This window comes from Chamaea fasciata, unplaced genomic scaffold, assembly GCF_029207755.1.
Source record: "Chamaea fasciata isolate MVZ Bird 193981 ecotype frontalis unplaced genomic scaffold, bChaFas1.0.hap1 SCAF_137, whole genome shotgun sequence".
NCBI classification, from domain to species: domain Eukaryota; kingdom Metazoa; phylum Chordata; class Aves; order Passeriformes; family Sylviidae; genus Chamaea; species Chamaea fasciata.
The window spans coordinates 155060-178265 of record NW_027094222.1 but is presented as its reverse complement, the minus strand read 5'-3'; the positions used below and the strand labels follow the sequence as shown (position 1 = coordinate 178265).

The 23206-nt window shown below is 65.2% G+C and overlaps 1 protein-coding gene across 1 annotated transcript; it reads left to right on the top strand.

Moving 5' to 3' along the window:
- The first annotated feature begins 2956 nt into the window (after positions 1–2956).
- On the top strand, positions 2957–23120 carry LOC136304647 (mucin-3A-like). Its single transcript, XM_066208143.1, has 14 exons — positions 2957–3065; positions 3172–3279; positions 3382–3489; positions 3769–4089; positions 4137–15128; positions 15917–16024; positions 16828–16955; positions 17048–17106; positions 17189–17337; positions 18499–18567; positions 19578–19740; positions 21162–21320; positions 22390–22756; positions 23082–23120. The coding sequence occupies exons 1-14, from the start codon at positions 2957–2959 to the stop codon at positions 23118–23120; spliced, it is 12879 nt and encodes a 4292-aa protein (XP_066064240.1).
- The last annotated feature ends 86 nt before the right edge of the window (positions 23121–23206 follow it).

Genomic DNA, 23206 nt, shown 5'->3' with positions numbered 1-23206 from the left:
TCACACCCCTCACCTGTCCCCCCCAGGTGTGTCATTGTCCCCCCCCAGGTGTGTCACACCCTCACCTGTCCCCCCCAGGTGTCCCCAGGTGTGTCCCTGTCCCCCCCAGGTGTGTCACACCCTCACCTGTCCCCCCCAGGTGTGCCCTCCCTGTCCCCCCCAGGTGTGTCCCTGTCCCCCCCCAGGTGTGTCACACCCTCACCTGTCCCCCCCCAGGTGTGTCACACCCTCACCTGTCCCCCCCAGGTGTGTCACTGTCCCCCCCCAGGTGTGTCACACCCTCACCTGTCCCCCCCCGGGTGTGTCATTGTCCCCCCCCAGGTGTGTCACACCCTCACCTGTCCCCCCCCAGGTGTGTCATTGTCCCCCCCAGGTGTGTCACACCCTCACCTGTCCCCCCCAGGTGTGTCATTGTCCCCCCAGGTGTGTCACACCCTCACCTGTCCCCCCAGGTGTCCCCAGGTGTGTCCCTGTCCCCCCCAGGTGTGTCCCTGTCCCCCCCAGGTGTGTCACATCACCTGTCCCCCCCGGGTGTGTCATTGTCCCCCCCAGGTGTGTCACACCCTCACCTGTCCCCCCCCAGGTGTCCCCAGGTGTGTCCCTGTCCCCCCCAGGTGTGCTACACCCTCACCTGTCCCCCCCCAGGTGTGTCATTGTCCCCCCCCAGGTGTGTCACACCCTCACCTGTCCCCCCCCCAGGTGTCCCCAGGTGTGTCCCTGTCCCCCCCAGGTGTGTCATTGTCCCCCCCAGGTGTGTCACACCCTCACCTGTCCCCCCCCCAGGTGTGTCCCTGTCCACCCCAGGTGTGTCACACCCTCACCTGTCTCCCCCCAGGTGTCCCCGCCCCCCCCCGGTGTCACCCCCCGTGTCACCACTGACGTGTCCCCAGGTGTGTCCCCAGGTGTGTCCCCAGGTGCGTCCCCTCCCCCACTCCGTGGCCGCCGGCCAAGGGTCACCCGCCCCTCCCCCACCCTGGCGCAGGTGCGGCCCCGCCCCGCGGTGACGTCACCGGGGACACCCGGGGAGACACTGGGAGGGCACCGGGACAGACTGGGAGGGAACTGGGAGGGAACTGGGATGTACTGGGACATACTGGGAGTGCACTTGGGGGATACTGGGAGACACTGGGAGGGACTGGGAGGGCACTGGGGGGATACTGGGGGGATGCTGGGATGTACTGGGAGGGAACTGGGACATACTGGGAGACACTGGGAGTGACTGGGAGGGAACTGGGATGTTCTGGGAGACACTGGGAGGGCACTGGGGGGGTACTGGGACATACTGGGAGGGCACTGGGGGGATACCGGGAGGATGCTGGGATGTACTGGGACATACTGGGAAGGACTGGTGGGGCACTGGGACAAACTGGGAGCGACTGGGAGGGAACTGGGATGTACTGGGAGCGACTGGGAGGGCACTAGGGGGATACTGGGAGACACTGGGATGGACTGGGATATAGTGGCGGGAGTACTGGGGGGATACTGGGACAAACTGGGAGGGACTGGGAGGGACTGGGAGGGACTGGGGGGATACTGGGACAAACTGGGAGGGCAGTGGGACATACTGGGAGACACTGGGAGGCAACTGGGGGGATACTGGGAGGATGCAGGGACGTACTGGGACATACTGGGAGGGACTGGCGGGGCACTGGGATGTACTGGGTGTGTACTGGGACACGCTGGGACACAATCCCTGTGTCCTCCTCGGGCCACCCAAGGCTGGTGTCCCCACCGACCCTGGTGACACTTCTGTGTCCCCAGCTCCGTGTCCCTGGTGGCCACCAGGACACCTCCATGTCCCCATGACCTCCGGTGACATCTCTGCGTCCCCAAGTCCCCAGTGGCCCAAAGGACACCTCCACGTCCCCACTGACCTTGGTGACACCTCCGTGTCCCCAACTCCATGTCCCTGGTGGCCACCAGGTCCCCATGGCCACACGGCCACCAGGACACCTCCGTGTCCCAACTCCGTGTCCCCAATGGCCACCAGGACACCTCTGTGTCCCCATGACCCCGGTGCCACCACCGTGTCCCCATCCCTGTGTCCCCACCAATCTCGGTGCCACCTCTGTGTCCCCACCGATCTCGGTGCCACCTCCGTGTCCCCAACTCCATGTCCCCAGTGGCCACCAGGACACCTCCATGTCCCCATGACTCCGGTGCCACCTCCATGTCCCCATCCCTGTGTCCCCACTCACCCTGGTGCCACCTCCGTGTCCCCCAACTCCATGTCCCCAATGGCCACCAGGACACCTCCATGTCCCCATCCTCGTGTCCCCACCAACCCTGGTGACACTTCCACGTCCCCACTGACCCCGGTGACATCTCTGCGTCCCCAAGTCCCCAGTGGCACCAGGACCCCTCTATGTCCCCATGACCCCGGTGCCACCACCGTGTCCCCACACCTGTGTCCCCCACCAATCCTGGTGCCACCCCCGTGTCCCCACTGATCTTGGTGCCACCTCCATGTCCTCAACTCCATGTCCCCAGTGGCCACCAGGACACTTCCATGTCCCCATGACCCCGGTGCCACCTCCATGTCCCCATCCCCGTGTCCCAACCGATCCTGGTGACACTTCCATGTCCCCATTGACCCCGGTGACATCTCTGCGTCCCCATGTCCCCAATGGCCACCAGGACACCTCCATGTCCCCGTGACCCCGGTGCCACCACCGTGTCCCCATCCCCGTGTCCCCACCAATCCTGGTGCCACCCCCGTGTCCCCGTCCCCTCTCCGGTGACAGCGGTGGCAGCTCGGAGCTCGGGGCGCGGCCCGCCGCATTCTCGCTGTGTCCCGCTCCTGTGTCACCCTCGTGTCACCGGTCACTGTCACCTCCCCCCCGCCTGCCCAAGCGCGGGGACAAAGGTCCGGGGCCACCCCCTGTCCCCCCCACCCAGCCCTGATTTTGTCACCGGCCGCGGGGACAGCGCGCCCAGACGGGGACAGGAGGCGGCCATGGCGGGGGACACGGGGGACCTTCATCATCCTCACCTCTGCGCCATCACAGGTGAGAGGACATTGGGGGGGGGACAGACCTTCATCATCCTCACCTGTGTCATCACAGGTGAGGGGACATTGGGGGGGGACAGACCTTCATCATCCTCACCTGTGTCATCACAGGTGAGGGGACATTGGGGGGATCTTCATCATCCTCACCTGTGTCATCACAGGTGAGGGGACATTGGGGGGGGGACAGACCTTCATCATCCTCACCTGGGTCATCACAGGTGAGGGGACATTGGGGGGAACCTTCATCATCCTCACCTGGGTCATCACAGGTGAGGGGACATTGGGGGGAACCTTCATCATCCTCACCTGGGTCATCACAGGTGAGGGGACATTGGGGGGAACCTTCATCATCCTCACCTGTGTCATCACAGGTGAGGGGACATTGGGGGGGGGACAGACCTTCATCATCCTCACCTGGGTCATCACAGGTGAGGGGACATTGGGGGGAACCTTCATCATCCTCACCTGGGTCATCACAGGTGAGGGGACATTGGGGGGGGGACAGACCTTCATCATCCTCACCTGGGTCATCACAGGTGAGGGGACATTGGGGGGGGACAGACCTTCATCATCCTCACCTGGGTCATCACAGGTGAGGGGACATTGGGGGGGACAGACCTTCATCATCCTCACCTGGGTCATCACAGGTGAGGGGACATTGGGGGGGACAGACCTTCATCATCCTCACCTGTGTCATCACAGGTGAGGGGACATTGGGGGGGGACAGACCTTCACCATCCTCACCTGTGTCATCACAGGTGAGGGGACACGGGGGAGGAAGAGGATGGTGGGGAGAGGTTGGGGGTCTTGGAGGAAGAGGAGGATGAAGAGTCAGAAGAGGAGGAGGAGGAGGATGAAGATGAAGGGGATGAAGAAGAGGAAGAGGAGGAGCTGGGGTTGCAGGGGCCCGTGGTCTGAAGGGCTCGGAGGAGGAGGAGGAGAAGGAGGAGGAAGAGCAGGACGGAGGAGGAAGAGGAAGAGGTGGAAGGGTGGGGACGACGGGGAGCGGCTGGAGGGGGGTGAGGGGGGGGAGGAGGAAGAGGAGGAGGAAGAGGAGGAGGAGGAGGAGGGGGAGGAAGGTGAAGGTCGGGAGGTCTCTGCTCACCCCAGCCCCTCCCCCCCGCAGCCGCCATCGCGGGAACAACCAGCGCCCAGGGGACCCCCGAGACCCCCGAGACCACTGTGAGCACCTCAGAGACCCCCGAGACCACCACGGAGACCCCAGAGACCACCGTGATCACCTCATGGACCACCCTGAGCACTCCAGAGACCGCAGAGACCTCAGAGACCACCAGAGAGACCACCGGGGCCACCGCAGAGACCACCACGGACACCGAGGGGACCACCCTGGGCACCCCAGAGACCGCCACAGGGACCCCCGTGAGCACCTCAGAGACCACCCTGAACACCACAGGGACCACCTCGGATACTCCAGAGACCACCACAGACACTGATGGGACCACCGGGACCACCCCAGGGACCACCCTGAGCACTCCAGAGACCCCTGAGAGCAGCACGACACCTGATGGGACCACCCTGAGCACCTCAGGGACCCCAGAGACCACCACGGACACCCCAGGGACCACCACAGAGACCACCATGAGCACATCATGGACCACCACAGACACTGAGGGGACCACTCCAACCACTCCATGGACCACCACGGACACCCTGAGCACCTCAGAGACCCCAGAGACCACGACAGAGACCCCCGTGAGCACCACAGGGACCACCAGCGCTGAAGGGAGCACTCTGGGCACCCTTGGGACCACCATGGACACCTCAGGGACCACCCTGAGCACGTCATGGACCACCACAGACACCGAGGGGACCACCCTGAGCACCACAGAGACCCCAGAGACCACCACGGACACCTCAAGGACCACGGAGACCACCCTGACCACCCCAGAGACCACCTCGGATACTCCAGAGACCACCACAGACACCCCAGGGACCACCGGGACCACCGCAGGGACCACCCTGAGCACCACAGAGACCCCGGAGACGAGCACAGAGACCCCAGGGACCCCAGAGACCACCCTGAGCACGTCATGGACCACCACGGACACTGAGGGGACCACCCTGAGCACCACAGAGACCATTGGGACCACCCCAGGGACGAGCACAGAACCTGATGGGACCACCCTGAGCACTGAAGGGACCACCTCAACCATCCCAGAGACCACCAAAGACACTGAGGGGACCACCCTGAGCACTCCAGGGACCCCAGAGACCACCCCAGAGACCACCGTGAGCACCACAGAGACCTCAGAGACCACCCTCAGCACCTCAGGGACCAGCACAGAACCTGATGGGACCACTCCGACCACTCCAGAGACCACCACGGACACCCCAGGGACCACCCTGAGCACTTCAGGGACCACCGCAGACACCCCAGGAACCACCACTGACACTGAAGGGACCACCCGGAGCACCCCATGGACCATCGGGACCACCACAGAGACCACCCTGAGCACCCTTGAGACCACCACGGATACCCCAGGGACCACCCTGAGCACGTCATGGACCACCACAGACACTGAGGGGACCACTCCAACCCCTCCAGAGACCACCACGGACACCCCAGAGACCCCCGGGACCGCAGAGACCACCGTGAGCACCCCAGGGACCACCTGGACCGCCCCATGGACCACCACGACACCTGATGGGACGACCCCGACCATCCCAGAGACCACGGTGACACCCAGCAGCACCGACGGGACCCCCACGACCACCCCAGAGACCCCCATGGTCACCCCAGAGACCACCCCAGAACTTGATGGGACCACCCTGAGCACCCAGGGGACCCCTGAGACCGCCACAGAGACCACCGTGAGCACCTCAGAGGCCACCGGGACGACCCCATGGACCACCTCATGGACCACCCTGAGCAGCCCAGGGACCCCAGAGACCACCCTGAGCACCTCAGAGGCCACCGTGAGCACCCTTGGGACCACCACGGACACCCCAGAGACCACCTCAGAGACCCCAGAAACCACCATGAGGACCACAGGGACCCCAGGGACCACCACAGACACTGATGGGACCACCCTGAGCACTCCAGAGACCCCAGAGACCAGCACAGAGACCACCCTGAGCACCACAGAGGCCACCGGGACCACCCCAGGGACCACAGGGACCACCCGAGACACCCCAGGGACCACCCTGAGCACATCATGGACCACCACAGACACCGAGGGGACCACCTCAACCATCCCAGAGACCACCACAGACACTGAGGGGACGACCCTGAGCACCCCAGGGACCACCTCGGATACTCCAGAGACCACCCCAGACACTGATGGGACCACTCCAACCACTCCAGAGACCACCACGGACACCCTGAGCACCTCAGAGACCCCAGAGACCACCTCAGAGACCCCCCTGAGCACCACAGGGACCACCAGCGCTGAAGGGAGCACTCTGGGCACCCTTGGGACCACCATGGACACCTCAGGGACCACTGGGACCACCCCAGGGACCAGCACAGAACCTGCTGGGACCACCCTGAGCACCTCAACCATCCCAGAGACCACCACAGACACCGAGGGGACCACCGGGACCACCCCAGGGACCACCTTGAGCACCTCAGAGGCCACCACAGAGACCACCCTGAGCACCCTTGAGACCACCACGGACACCACAGAGACCACCACAGACACTGAAGGGACCACCTCAACCATCCCAGAGACCACCACGGACACCCTGAGCACCTCACAGACCCCAGGGACCACAGAGACCACCCTGAGCACCTCAGGGGCCACCTCAGATACTCCAGAGACCACCACAGAGGCCACCGGGACCACCCCAGGGACCACAGGGACCACCAGAGACACCCCAGGGACCACCCTGAGCACGTCATGGACCACCACAGACACTGAGGGGACCACTCCAACCACTCCAGAGACCACCACGGACACCCCAGAGACCCCCGGGACCGCAGAGACCACCGTGAGCACCCCAGGGACCACCTGGACCGCCCCATGGACCACCACGACACCTGATGGGACAACCCCGACCATCCCAGAGACCACGGTGACACCCAGCAGCACCGACGGGACCCCCACGACCACCCCAGAGACCCCCATGGTCACCCCAGAAACCACCCCAGAACTTGATGGGACCACCCTGAGCACCCCAGGGACCACTGTGAGCACCACAGAGGCCGCCGGGACCACCCCATGGACCACAGGGACCACCCCAGACACTGATGGGACCACTCCAACCACTCCAGACACCACCACGGACACCCTGAGCACCTCAGAGACCCCAGAGACCACCAGGGACACCGAAGGGACCACCATGAGCACCCCATGGACCATCGGGACCACCCCAGGGACCAGCACAGAACCTGATGGGACCACCCTGAGCACCTCAACCATCCCAGAGACCACCACAGACACTGAGGGGACCACCCTGGGCACCCCAGGGACCACCACAGACACCCCCGAGACCACCGTGAGCACCTCAGGGACCTCAACCATCCCAGAGACCACCATGGACACCCCAGGGACCACCAGGACCACCCCAGAGATCACCACAGTGTCCACCAGCACTGACAGGACCACCACGACCACCTCAGACATGTCCACAGTGTCCACAGGCACCCCAGAGACCCCCACGGCCACCCCAGGGACCCCCACAACACACGCTGGAACCACCCTGAGCACCTCAGGGCCCATCGGGACCACCCCAGGGACCAGCACAGAACCTGATGGGACCACCCTGAGCACCTCAACCATCCCAGGGACCACCACAGACACCGAGGGGACCACCGGGACCACCCCAGGGACCACCCTGAGCACCCCAGAGACCACCATGGACACTGAAGAGACCACTCCAACCACTCCAGAGACCACCACGGACACGCCAGGGACCACCTCAGAGACCCCCCTGAGCACCTCAGGGACCACCAGCGCTGAAGGGAGCACTCTGAGCACCCTTGGGACCACCATGGACACCTCAGGGACCACCAGGACCACCCCAGGGACCAGCACAGAACCTGCTGAGACCACCCTGAGCGCCTCAATCATCCCAGAGACCACCACAGACACCGAGGGGACCACCGGGACCACCCCAGGGACCACCCTGAGCACTCCAGAGACCCCAGAGACCAGCACAGAGACCCCAGGGACCCCAGAGACCACCCTGAGCACCCTTGAGACCACCACGGACACCCCAGAGACCACCATGAGCACCTCAGGGACCACCCCAGACACCCCAGGGACCATCGGGACCACCCCAGGGACCAGCACAGAACCTGAATGGACCACCCTGAGCACCCTGGGGACCCCAGAGACCACCCCAACCATCCCAGAGACCACCATAGACACCGAGGGGACCACCGTGAGCACCTCAGGGACCACCACAGACACTGATGGGTCCACTCCAACCACTACAGAGACCACCACGGACACCCTGAGCACCTCAGAGACCCCAGAGGCCACCACGGACACGCCAGGGACCACCTCGGACATCCTGAGCACCCCAGGGACCACCTTGGATACTCCAGAGACCACCACAGACACCGAGGGGACCACTGTGAGCACCTCAGGGACCCCAGAGACCACCCCGAGCACCTCAGGGACCACCACAGACACCCCCGAGACCACTGTGAGCACCTCAGGGACCCCAGAGACCACCCCGAGCACCTCAGGGACCACCTCAACCATCCCAGAGACCACCACGGACACCGAGGGGACCACCCCAGAGACCCCCGTGAGCACCACAGAGACCCCAGGGACCACAGAGAGCACCCCAGGGACCACCTCAGATACTCCAGGGACCACCACAGACACTGATGGGACCACTCCAACCACTCCAGAGACCACCACGGACACCCCAGAGACCACCTCAGAGACCCCCGTGAGCACCACAGGGACCACCAGCGCTGAAGGGAGCACTCTGAGCACCCTTGGGACCACCATGGACACCTCAGGGACCACCGGGACCACCCCAGGGACCACCCTGAGCACCCCAGGGACCAGCACAGAACCTGCTGGGACCACCCTGAGCACCTCAACCATCCCAGAGACCACCACAGACACCGAGGGGACCACCCCAGAGACCCCCGTGAGCACCACAGAGACCCCAGGGACCACAGAGAGCACCCCAGGGACCACCTCAGATACTCCAGGGACCACCACAGACACTGATGGGACCACTCCAACCACTCCAGAGACCGCCACGGACACCCCCGAGACCCCCGTGAGCACCTCAGGGACCCCTGAGACCACCAGGGACACTGAAGGGACCACCCTGAGCACCCTAGGGACCCCAGAGACCACCACAGAGACCACCCTGAGCACCTCAGGGACCACCACGGACACCCCAGGGACCACAGGGACCACCAGAGACACCCCAGGGACCACCCTGAGCACATCATGGACCACCACGGACACTGATGGGACCACTCTGGGCACTGAAGGGACCACCTCAGCCATCCCAGAGACCACCACGGACACCCTCGAGATCCCCGTGAGCACCTCAGGGACACCAGGGACCACCCTGAGCACCTCAGGGACCACCCCAGACACCGATGGGACCACTCCAAGCACTCCAGAGACCACCACGGACACCCCAGGGACCACCCCGAGCACCTCAGGGACCACCAGAGACACCCCAGGGACCACCCCGAGCACCTCAGGGACCACCACGGACACTGAAGAGAGCACCGTGAGCACCCCGGGGACCACCACAGTGACCACTGACACTCTTGGGACCACCCTGACCATCCCATGGACCCCCACGACCATCCCAGAGACCACCACGGACACCGAGGGGACCACCCAGAGCACCCCAGGGACCTCCACAGACACCCCAGGGACCACCTCAACCATCCCAGAGACCACCACGACCACCTCAGACACGTCCACAGTGTCCACCAGCACCCCAGGGACCCCCACAGTGTCCATTGGCACCCTTGGGACCACCACAGCCATGCCTGAGACCACCACAGACACTGATGGAACCACCCCGAGCACCCCATGGACCACCTCAACCATCCCAGAGACCACCACGACCACCTCAGACACGTCCACAGTGTCCACCAGCACACCTGAGTTGTCCACGGCCACCCCAGGGACCCCCACAGTGTCCATTGGCACCCTTGGGACCACTGCAGCCACCCTAGGGACCACCACGGACACCGAAGAGAGCACTGTGAGCACCCTGGGGACCACCCTGAGCACCCCAGGGACAACCTCAACCACCCCATGGACCCCCACAGACACTGATGGGACCACTGCAGTCACCCCAGAGACCCTCACCATGTCCATTGGCACCCTTGGGACCACCATGGCCACCCCAGGGACCACCCCAGAACTTGATGGGACCACCCTGAGCACCTCAGGGACCACCACGGTGTCCACTGACACCCTTGGGACCACCACAGACACCGAAGGGACCACCCCGAGCACCCCAGGGACCACCTCAACCATCCCAGAGACCACCACGGACACTGATGGGACAACCCTGAGCACCCCAGGGACCACCGTGACCACCCTGGGGAGCAGCACAGACACTGACAGGACCCCCACGACCATCCCAGAGACCCTCACCATGTCCATTGGCACCCCAGGGACCACCATGGGCACCGAAGAGAGCACCGTGAGCACCCTGGGGACCACCCTGAGCACCCCGGAGACCCCCACAGTGACCACTGACACCCCTGGGACCACCCTGACCATCCCATGGACCCCCACAACCATCCCAGAGACCACCATAACCACCTCAGACACGTCCACAGTGTCCACCAGCACCCCAGGGACCCCCACGGCCATCCCAGAGACCACCACGGACACCGAGAGGACCACCTTGAGCACCCCAGGGACCACCACGACCACCTCGGACACGTCCACAGTGTCCACCAGCACCCCTGGGCTGTCCACGGTCACCCCATGGACCCCCACAGTGTCCACTGGCACCCTTGGGACCACCACGGCCATCCCAGAGACCACCACGGACACTGAAGAGAGCACCGTGACCACCCCAGGGACCACCCTGAGCACCCCAGGGACCCCCGTTACCACCCTGGGGACCAGCACAGACACTGATAGGACCACCACGATCACCCCAGAGACCCTCACCATGTCCACTGGCACCCTTGGGACCACCACAGCCACCCCAGAGACCACCCCAGAACTTGATGGGACCACCCTGAGCACCTCAGGGACCACCACAGACACCCCAGAGACCCCCACAGTGTCCATCGGCACCCTTGGGATCAGCACAATCATTCCTGAGACCACCACGACCATCCCAGAGACAACCCCAGCACCTGAAGGGACCACCCTGAGCACCCCGGGGACCCCAGAGACCACCCTGAGCACCACAGGGACCACCACAGTGACCGCTGACACCCTTGGGACCACCACAGCCATGCCTGAGACCACCACAGACACCGAAGGGACCACCCCGAGCACCCCAGGGACCACCTCAACCATCCCAGAGACGACCACGGACACCGAGGGGACCACCCTGAGCACTCCAGGGACCACCCCAGGGACCACCATTACCACCCTGGGGACCAGCACAGACACTGAAGGGACCACCGGGACCACCCCAGGGACTCTCACCATGCCCCTTGGGACCACCATGGCCACCCCAGGGACCACCCCAGAACTTGATGGGACCACCCTGAGCACCCCGGGCACCCCCACAGACACCCCAGGGACCACCTCAACCATCCCAGGGACTACCACGGCCACCCCAGAGACCCCCACCATGTCCATTGGCACCCTGGGGACCACCATGGCCACCACAGAGACCACCACGGACACTGAAGAGAGCACCCTGAGCACCCTGGGGACCACCCTGAGCACCCCAGGGACCACTGTGACCACCCTGGGGACCACCACAGACACTGATGGGACCACCACGACCACCCCGGAGACCTCCACCGTGTCCATTGGAACCCCTGGGACCACCCCAGAACTTGATGGGACCACCCTGAGCACTGCAGGGACCACCACAGTGTCCATCGGCACCCTTGGGACCACCACAGCCATGCCTGAGACCACCACGGACACTGAAGAGAGCACGACGATCACACCAGGGACCACCACGGCCACCGAGGGGACCACCCTGGGCACCCCAGGGACCACCGTGACCACCCTGGGGACCACCACAGACACTGACAGGACCACCACGACCACCCCAGAGACCTCCACCGTGTCCATTGACACCCCAGGGGCCACCACAGCCACCCAAGGGACCACCACAGACACTGAAGAGAGCACCGTGACCACCCCAGGGACCACCCTGAGCACCCCAGGGACCACCCCAGAACTTGATGGGACCACCACAGCCACCCCAGAGACCCCCACAGTGTCCATTGGGACCCTTGGGACCAGCACAGCCATGCCTGAGACCACCACGGACACTGAAGAGAGCACTGTGAGCACCCCGGGGACCAGCACAGACACCCCAGGGACCCCCACGACCACCCCAGAGACCACCACGGACACCGAGGGGACCACCACCAGCACCCCAGGGACCACCACAGACACTGATGGGACAACCCTGAGCACCCCAGGGACCACTGTGACCACCCCAGGGACCTCCACAACCATCCCAGAGACCACCACAGACACCGAGAGGACCACCCCGAGCACCCCAGAGACCACCACAGACACTGATGGGACCACTGCAGTCACCCCAGAGACCCTCACCGTGTCCATTGGCACCCTTGGGACCACCACAGCCATGCCTGAGACCACCACGGACACCGAGGGGACCACCGTGAGCACCCCAGGGACCACCGTGACCATCCCATGGACCCCCACAACCATCCCAGAGACCACCACGGCACCTGAAGGGACCACCCTGAGCACCCCAGGGACCCCCGTGACCACCCTGGGGACCACCACAGACACTGATGGGACCACCACGACCACCCCGGAGACCTCCACCGTGTCCACTGGCACCCCAGGGACCACCACAGCCACCCCAGAGACCACCATGGACACTGAAGAGAACACCATGAGCACCCCAGGGACCACCCCAGAACTTGATGGGACCACCACGACCACCCCAGAGACCCCCACAGTGTCCATCGGCACCCTTGGGACCAGCACAGCTATGCCTGAGACCACCACGACCATCCCAGAGACCACCCCAGCACCTGAAGGGACCACCCTGAGCACCCCGGGGACCCCAGAGACCACCGTGAGCACCACAGGGACCACCACAGTGACCGCTGACACCCTTGGGACCACCACAGACACCGAAGGGACCACCCTGAGCACCCCAGAGACCCCCATGTCACCCACCACCACCCTGGGCGCCACCACGATGACCCCAGGGACCCCCAGGACCACCCAGGAGACCCCCACAGCAACTCCCACCACTCTGGAGATGTCCACAGCCACCCCGGGGACCACCGCGGACACGGAAGAGAGCACTGTGACCACCCCGGGGACCACCCTGAGCACCCCAGGGACCACCACAGACACCCCATGGACCACCTTGAGCACCCCAGGGAGCACCACGACCACCTCAGACACGTCCACAGTGTCCACCAGCACCCCTGGGCTGTCCACGGTCACCCCAGGGACCCCCACAGTGTCCATTGGCACCCTTGGGACCACCCTGACCATCCCAGAGACGACCCCGAGCACCTCAGGGACCACCTCAACCATCCCAGAGACCACCACGGCACCTGAAAGGACCACCCCGAGCACTCCAGGGACCACCACAGTGACCACTGACACCCTTGGGACCACTCTGACCATCCCATGGACCCCCACGACCATCCCAGAGACCACCCCAGACACTGAGAGGACCACCCCGAGCACCCCAGGGACCACCGCAGCCACCCCAGAGACCCTCACCATGTCCATTGGCACCCTTGGGACCACCACAGAACTTGATGGGATCACCCTAAGCACCCCAGGGACCACCACAGACACCCCATGGACCACCTTGAGCACCCCAGGGACCACCACGACCACCTCAGACACGTCCACAGTGTCCACCATCACCCCAGGGACCCCCACGGCCACCCCAGGGACCTCCACAGTGTCCACTGGCACCCTTGAGACCACCACGGCCATCCCAGAGACCACCACGGACACTGGTGGGACCACCGCAGTCACCCCACGGACCACGGTGACACCCAGCAGCACTGACGGGACCCCCACGACCACCCCAGGGACCCCCATGGTCACCCCAGAGACCACCCTGAGCACCTCAGAGACCCCAGAGGCCACCACGGACACTGAATGGACCATGGAGACCCCCCTGAGCACCCCATGGACCATCGGGACCACCCCGATGGTGTCCATTGGCACCCCAGGGAGCACCACGACCACCTCAGACACGTCCACAGTGTCCACCAGCACCCCTGAATTGTCCACGGCCACCCCAGGGACCACCTCAGAACTTGATGGGACCACCCTGAGCACCCCAGGGACCCCCGTGACCACCCCGGGGACCACCACAGACACTGACAGGACCACCACCACCACCCCAGAGACCTCCACCGTGTCCATTGGCACCCTTGGGACCACCCCAGAACTTGATGGGACCACCCTGAGCACCCCGGGGAGCACCACAGACACCCCATGGACCACCTCAACCATCCCAGAGACCACCACAGACACCGAAGGGACCACGGGGACCACCCCAGCGACCACCCTGAGCACCCCAGGGACCCCCACGTCACCCACCACCACCCTGGAGGCCACCACGGTGACCCCAGGGACCCCCGTGACCACCCAGGTGACCCCCACAGCAACTCCCACCACTCTGCAGATGTCCACGGCCACCCCGGGGACCACCGCGGTCACCCCTGCGTCACCCACCGCTGCTCTGGGGACACCCACGGAAACCTCCACCACCCCTGGGACCTCCAGGACCACCCCGGGGACCACCAGGACCACTCCAGGGACCACCATGGCAACGTCCACCATCCCTCAGGTGACCTCCGCGACCGGCCAGGTGACCCCTGTGACATCCACGACCACCCAGGTGACCCCCACGACCGCCAAGGTGACCCCTACCACACCAACGACCACCACGGTGACCTCCATGACCACCCTGGGGACCTCCAGGACCACCCAGGAGACCTTCCCGACGCCCACCACCAGCCCTGGGACCACCGCCGGTCCTCCTGCATGTGAGTGTCCCCCCGAAATGACCTCACCTGGGGTGTCCCCTTCACCTGGGGTGTCCCCCCCGACCTCACCTGGGGTGTCCCCTTTGACCCGGGGGTGTCCCCATTGTCCCGGGGTGTCCCCATGTCCCCCCCTTGACCCGGGCTGTCCCCCCGACCCTGGGTGTCCCCCTGACCCTGGGTGTCCCCGTGTCCCCCCTGACCCTGGGTGTCCCCGTGACCCCGTGGTGTCCCCATGTCCCCCCCTGACTCCTGGGTGTCCCCCTGACCCTGGGTGCCCCCGTGACCCCGTGGTGTCCCCATGTCCCCCCTGACCCCTGGGTGCCCCCCCTGACCCAGAGTGTCCCCGTGTCCCCCCCTGACCCTGGGTGTCCCCGTGACCCCGTGGTGTCCCCGTGTCCCCCCTGACCCCTGGGTGCCCCCCCTGACCCAGAGTGTCCCCGTGTCCCCCCCTGACCCCGTGGTGTCCCCCCCTTGTCCTGTGGTGTCCCCATGTCCCCCCCTGACCCCGGGGTGTCCCCGTGACCCCGTGGTGTCCCCGTGTCCCCCCCTGACCCTGGGTGTCCCCCCTTGTCCCGTGGTGTCCCCGTGTCCCCCCCTGACCCTGGGTGTCCCCCCTGACCCCGTGGTGTCCCCGTGTCCCCCCCTGACCCCGGGGTGTCCCCCCTTGTCCCATGGTGTCCCCGTGTCCCCCCCTGACCCTGGGTGTCCCCCCTTGTCCCGTGGTGTCCCCATGTCCCCCCTGACCCCGGGGTGTCCCCGCGTCCCCCTGACCCCCCGTGTCCCCCCAGGGCTGTGTGACAACGGGGGCACCCCTGGGGCTCTGGGCTGTCTCTGCTCCCCGTCCTACTCCGGGCCCCGCTGCGAGTTCGCCACCGACACCGTCGAGACCAACCTGCGTGAGTGACGCCCCCCGCCCCGCACCTGGGGGGCTCTGGGGGGGCTGGGGTCACCTGGGGGGGGGCTGGGGTCACCTTGGGGTCCTGGTGATTTGGGGGGTCCTGGTCATCTTGGATCCTTGGGGGTCCTGGTCACTTTGGTGGTCCTGGAGATCCTGGAGGTCCTGGAGGTCCTGACCCTGGTGTCCCACCCCACTGACCCCTGTCCCCACCCCACTGACCCCTGTCCCCACCACTGACCCCTGTCCCACCCCACTGACCCCTGTCCCACCCACTGACCCCTGTCCCACCCCACTGACCCCTGTCCCCACCACTGACCCCTGTCCCCACCACTGACCCCTGTCCCACCCCACTGACCCCTGTCCCCACCCACTGACCCCTGTCCTCACCCCACTGACCCCTGTCCCACCCCACTGACCCCTGTCCCTACCCACTGACCCCTGTCCCACCCCACTGACCCCTGTCCCACCCACTGACCCCTGTCCCACCCCACTGACCCCTGTCCCCACCCACTGACCCCTGTCCTCACCCCACTGACCCCTGTCCCACCCCACTGACCCCTGTCCCTACCCACTGACCCCTGTCCCACCCCACTGACCCCTGTCCCACCCACTGACCCCTGTCCCACCCCACTGACCCCTGTCCCACCCCACTGACCCCTGTCCCCACCCACTGACCCCTGTCCCCACCACTGACCCCTGTCCCCACCCATTGACCCCTGTCCCCACTCCACTGACCCCTGTCCCCACCCACTGACCCCTGTCCCCACCCCACTGACCCCTTGTCCCCACCATCCCCTCCAGCCTTCCCCGGGACCATCCTGGCCGCGCTGGACATGGAGGTGACCGTCACCAACTTCAACTTCTCCGAGGATCTCGAGGACCCCGGCTCGGACACCTTCCGCTCCTTCCAGGACCACTTCCGGCGCGAGGTGAGCACACCTGAGGACCCCCAATGTCCCCTCAGGAGTGACCGAGTGACCGAGTGACCGAGTGACCATTTATTTTTTTTGGGGGGCGGCAGATCAAGAAGATCTACGGCCCCATCGCCGGCTACGAGGGCGTGGAGATCACCAGCCTCAGGTGAGGGCTCCCCGAGGTGGGCGAGGTGGGTCAGGGTGACCCTTGACCCCTCCGTGACCCCCCCGGTGACCTGTCCCCGAAGGTCCGGCAGCGTGGTGGTGGGACACCAGGTGCTCCTGACCATGGCCTGGGGCGGGAACACCTCGGAGAAGTTCCAGGAGACCACGAAGGGTTTGGTGGAGAAGCTGCGGGAGACGGAGGCCGGGCAGGGCGAGTGTCGGCACAACACCTGTAGGTAACACCTGTGTCCCCCCCTCCCCAAAAAATAACCACAGCCCGGACCCCAAAACTGACCCCGGACCCCAAAAAACCACCCCGGACCCCAAAACTGACCCCGGACCCCAAAAAACCCAGCCCGGACCCCGAAACTGACCCCGGACCCCAAAAACCCAGCCCGGACCCCAAAAAACCCACCCAGACCCCAAAAAACCCAGCCCGGACCCTAAAAACTTAGCCCGGACCCCAAAACTGACCCCGGACCCCAAAACCCAGCCCGGACCCCAAAAAACCCAGCCCGGACCCCAAAACTGACCCCGGACCCCAAAACCCAGCCCGGACCCCAAAAACCCAGCCCGGACCCCAAAACTGACCCCGGACCCCAAAAAACCCAGCCAGGACGCCAAAACTGACCCCGGACCCCAAAAACCCAGCCAGGACGCCAAAACTGACCCCGGACCCCAAAAACCCAGCCCGGACCCCAAAACTGACCCTGGACCCCAAAAACCCAGCCCGGACCCCAAAAATAACCACAGCCCGGACCCCAAAACTGACCCCGGACCCCAAAAAACCACCCCGGACCCCAAAACTGACCCCGGACCCCAAAACCCAGCCCGGACCCCAAAAAACCCAGCCCGGACCCCAAAACTGACCCCGGACCCCAAAAAACCCAGCCTGGACCCCAAAAACCCAGCCCGGACCCCAAAACCCAGCCCGGACCCCAAAACTCAGCCCGGATCCCAAAACCCAGCCCGGACCCCAAAAACCCAGCCCGGACCCCGAAACTGACCCCAGACCCCAAAAAACCCAGCCCGGACCCCAAAACTGACCCCGGACCCCAAAAAACCCAGCCCGGACCCCGAAACTGACCCCGGACCCCAAAAACCCAGCCCGGACCCCAAAACTGACCCCGGACCCCAAAAAAACCCAGCCCGGACCCCAAAACTGACCCCGGACCCCAAAACTGACCCCGGACCCCAAAACTGACCCCGGACCCCAAAAAACCAGCCTGGACCCCAAAACCCAGCCCGGACCCCAAAACTGACCCCGGACCCCAAAAAACCCAGCCCGGACCCCAAAAACCCCTCCCCAGCCCCCCCACCGGACATGCCCCGGACTGTGGGGCGTGTCCGGGGCGTGTCCAGTGATGTCCACCCGTGTGGTCACTCTGTCCAGCCGTGCTGTGCCTGGTGGTGGGACCCGAGCCCGTGGTCAGCGGCATGAGGGAGGTGTGGGACCTGGACGGTGAGAGCGGCCGGGGGGCGCTGACCCTTCTGACCCTGTGACCTCTGACCCCCCCCGACCACCCTGTGACCCCCTGACCACCCCACTGACCCACTGACCACCCCACTGACCACCCTGCTGACCCACTGACCACCCCACTGACCACCCTGTGACCCCCTGACCACCCTACTGACCCTCTGACCACCCCACTGACCCATTGACCACCCTGTGACCCCCTGACCACCCCACTGACCCCCCATGACCACCCTGTGACCCTCTGACCACCCCACTCCTGTCCCCTGTCCCCCAACGTCCCCTGTCCTGTCCCCTGTCCCTAACCCCCAAAGTCCCCAAGGTCCCCAATGTCCCCCACTGTCCCCAATGTCCCCACTGTCCCCAATGTCCCCAGTGTCCCCAGTGTCCCCAGTGTCCCCAATGTCCCCAATGTCCCCCTGTCCCCCACTGTCCCCAATGTCCCCAATGTCCCCAATGTCCCCAATGTCCCCCTGTCCCCCAATGTCCCCACTGTCCCCACTGTCCCCAATGTCCCCCTGTCCCCCAGTGTCCTCAGTGTCCCCACTGTCCCCAATGTCCCCAATGTCCCCAATGTCCCCCTGTCCCCCACTGTCCCCAATGTCCCCACTGTCCCCAATGTCCCCAATGTCCCCAATGTCCCCAATGTCCCCCTGTCCCCCAATGTCCCCACTGTCCCCACTGTCCCCAATGTCCCCCTGTCCCCCAGTGTCCCCAGTGTCCCCAATGTTCCCCCACTGTCCCCAATGTCCCCACTGTCCCCAGTGTCCCCGCTGTCCCCAGTGTCCCCAATGTCCCCAGTGTCCCCCAGTGTCCTCAGTGTCCCCAATGTTCCCCCAATGTCCCCCAATGTCCCCCAATGTCCCCACTGTCCCCACTGTCCCCAATGTCCCCCTGTCCCCCAGTGTCCTCAGTGTCCCCACTGTCCCCAATGTCCCCAATGTCCCCCTGTCCCCCAGTGTCCCCAATGTCCCCAATGTCCCCGCTGTCCCCCCCAGCGCTGTGCCACCTCCGCGCCCCCCCCGGCTACGGTGACTCTTTCTTCGCGGTGACGACGTCGGGGGTCCTGCACTGCGTCACCAACTGCACGCCCAGCCTGCCGCAGGGCCTGGACTGCCACCACGGCGCCTGCCGCGTCACCCGCCAGGGACCCCGCTGCTTGTGAGTGCCACCGGGGGCGCGGGGGACGGCGCGGGGGCGCGGGGACATCGCGGGGTCACGGGGGACATTGCGGGGTCACAGGGGACATTGTGAGGTCATGGGGGACGTCACGGGGTCATGGGGGACATCGTGGGGTCATGGAGCCTGGCAGGGGGTCATGGGGGACATTGTGGGGTCATGGGGGACGTCGGGGTCACAGGGGACGTCACGGGGTCACGGGGAACGTCGTGGGGTCATGGGGGACATTGCGGGGTCATGGGGGACGTCACGGGGTCATGGGGGACCTCACGGGGTGACGGGGGACATCGCGGGGTCATGGGGGACATTGCGGGGTCATGGAGCCTGGCAGGGGTCACGGGGGACATTGCGGGGTCACAGGGGACATTGTGAGGTCATGGGGGACGTCACGGGGTCACGGGGGACATCACAGGGTCACAGGGGACATCGCGGGGTCACGGGGGATGTCACGGGGTCATGGGGACATCGCGGGGTCACAGGGAATGTCACAGGGTCACGGGGGACGTTACGGGGTCATGGGGACATCGCGGGGTCACAATGTCCACTCTGTGGTCACAATGTCCCCTCCGGGGTCCTAATGTCCATCACGGGGTCACGGCACCCACTGCGGGGTCCCAGTGTCCACTCCGGGGTCCCAGTGTCCAGTCTGGGGTCCCGATGTCCACCATGGAGTCCCAACACCCACTGCGGGGGTCCCAACACCCCCCGGTGACCTCGGGGGGTCCCAACTCCCATTTCGGGGGTCCCAACACCCATTTTAGGGTCCCTACACCCATTTTGGGGGTCCCAACTCCCATTTTGGGGGTCCCAACTCCCATTTTGGGGTCCCAACACCCATTTTGGGGTCCCAACACCCATTTTAGGGTCCCCAACACCCATTTCGGGGGTCCCTACACCCATTTTGGGGGTCCCAACTCCCATTTTAGGGTCCCCAACACCCATTTTGGGGGTCCCCACACCCATTTTAGGGTCCCAACTCCCATTTTAGGGTCCCTACACCCATTTTGGGGTCCCCAACACCCATTTTAGGGTCCCCAACACCCATTTCGGGGATCCCAACTCCCATTTTAGGGTCCCAACTCCCATTTTAGGGTCCCTACACCCATTTTGGGGTCCCAACTCCCATTTTAGGGTCCCCAACACCCATTTTGGGGGTCCCAACTCCCATTTTGGGGTCCCAACTCCCATTTGGGGGTCCCCACACCCATTTTAGGGTCCCCAACTCCCATTTTGGGGTCCCAACTCCCATTTTGGGGGTCCCAACACCCATTTTAGGGTCCCAGCTCCAATTTTGGGGTCCCAACTCCCATTTTAGGGTCCCCACACCCCCCGGTGACCTCGGGGGGAGGGGGGGATTGCGCGGGCAGTGAGCGGTCAGCGCGTGACCTTTGACCCCTGTCCAGCTGTCCGGAGCGGGGGCTGTACTGGTACACGGGCCCGCGCTGCTCCGGCCGGGTCAGCAAAGTGGCCGCGGGGCTGGGGGCGGCGCTCACCATCCTCTTCCTCACCTGCCTCGTCCTCCTCGCGCTCCTGCTGCGCCGCCGGAGGCGGAGCGGCCGCAGGTACCGCCCCGGGGGCGGGGCTTACGCCGGGGGGGCGGGGCCTCGGGTTGGGGAGGGGAGGGGTCCCAGTTTGGGGTCCCAGTTTGGGGGGGGTGTCTCCCAGTTTGAGGGGGGGTCTCAGTTTGGGGTCCCAGTTCGGGGAGGAGTCTCCCAGTTCAGGTTCCCAGTTTGGGGAGGGGTCTCCCAGTTTGGATTTCCAGTTTGGGAGGGGGGTCCCAGTTTGGGGGGGGGGGATCTCCCAGTTTGGATTCCCAGTTTGGGGGGGGAGTCCCTGTTGGGGTTTCCAGTTGGGGGGGGGGATCTCCCAGTTTGGGGTCCCCATTTCGGGAGGGTCTCCCAGTTTGGAGGAGGTGTACCAGTTCGGATTCCCAGTTTGGGTTCCCAGTTTGGGAGGGGGATCCCAGTTTGGGTTCCCAGTTTGGGGGGGGGGGGTCTCAGTTTGGGGTCCCAGTTTGGGGAGGAGTCTCCCAGTTCAGGTTCCCAGTTTGGAGAGGTGTCTCCCAGTTTGGATTTCCAGTTTGGGAGGGGGGTCCCAGTTCGGGTTTCCAGTTTGGGGAGGGGTCTCCCAGTTTGGGGGAGGGGTCTCCCAGTTCTGGTTCCCAGTTTGGGGGAGGGGTCTCCCAGTTCAGGTTCCCAGTTTGGGGGAGGGGTCTCCCAGTTCGGGTTCCCAGTTTGGGGAGGGGTCTCCCAGTTCAGGTTCCCAGTTTGGGGAGGGGTCTCCCAATTTGGATTTCCAGTTTGGGGAGGGGTCTCCCAGTTCGGGTTCCCAGTTTGGGGGAGGGGTCTCCCAGTTCGGGTTCCCAGTTTGGGGAGGGGTCTCCCAGTTCTGGTTCCCAGTTTGGGGGAGGGGTCTCCCAGTTCAGGTTCCCAGTTTGGGGGAGGGGTCTCCCAGTTCGGGTTCCCAGTTTGGGGAGGGGTCTCCCAGTTTGGGGGAGGGGTCTCCCAGTTCGGATTCCCCATTTTTTTTTTGGGGGTGGGGGTCTCCCACCCCAATCCCCCCATTTGTTGTTTTTTTTTTGGGGGGGGGTCTCCCCCAATTCTCACCCCCCCCCCTTTCCCCTCCCCACAGTGACCTCCCCCCCTCTTTGGGGGGCTCTTGGTACGAGCTGGACGACTTCACCTGGACCCCCAAGGGGGGGGTGATCCCCAACCCGGGGGTCGCCCCCCCCCGGGACCCCCAGACCCAATTCGGGGACCCCGAGACCCGGAGGAGACCCCACCGAGACCCCCAGACCCAATTTGAGGACCCCGAGACCTGGAGGAGACCCCACCGAGACCCCCAGACCCAATTCGAGGACCCCGAGACCCGGAGGAGACCCCCAGAACCCCATCGAGACCCCCAGACCCAATTTGAGGACTTCGAGACCTGGAGAAGACCCCCGGGACCCCCCCCCGCCTTCAGACCCTCCTTGGAGCACGTGGATCCCTTCGTCCAGGTATGAAACCCCCTGCCAGGACCCCAAACCCCCTGCCAGGACCCCAAAGAGACCCCAAACTCCCTTCCAGGACCCCAAACCCCCTGCCAGGACCCCAAAGAGACCCAAACCCCCTTCCAGGACCCCAAAGAGACCCCAAACCCCCTGCCAGGACCCCAAACCCCTGCCAGGACCCCAAAGAGACCCCAAACTCCCTGCCAGGACCCTAAATCTCCTTCCAGGACCCTAAAGGGACTCCAAATCCCCTGCCAGGATCCTAAACCCCCTGCCAGGACCCCAAACCCCCTGCCAGGACCCCCCCCCCTCACCGTGTCCCCTCCCCCAGCTGAGGACCCCCAGGCCGACGGTCATCCCTGACCTTTGACCCCGCCGTGGGACCTCCTGGAGCGCCACCAGGTGACCCCGACCCCGATGGTGGGACCCCGAAATGGACCAGGAGATCCCAAAATG

Bases quoted from the DNA above. Each gene is read 5' to 3' on its own strand.
- LOC136304647 (XM_066208143.1), top strand. From the start codon at position 2,957: ATGGCGGGGGACACGGGGGACCTTCATCATCCTCACCTCTGCGCCATC. The intron at 17,107-17,188 runs GTGAGGGCTCCC...CTGTCCCCGAAG, and splicing joins GTGGAGATCACCAGCCTCAG to GTCCGGCAGCGTGGTGGTGG. The intron at 21,321-22,389 runs GTACCGCCCCGG...CCCTCCCCACAG, and splicing joins CGGAGGCGGAGCGGCCGCAG to TGACCTCCCCCCCTCTTTGG.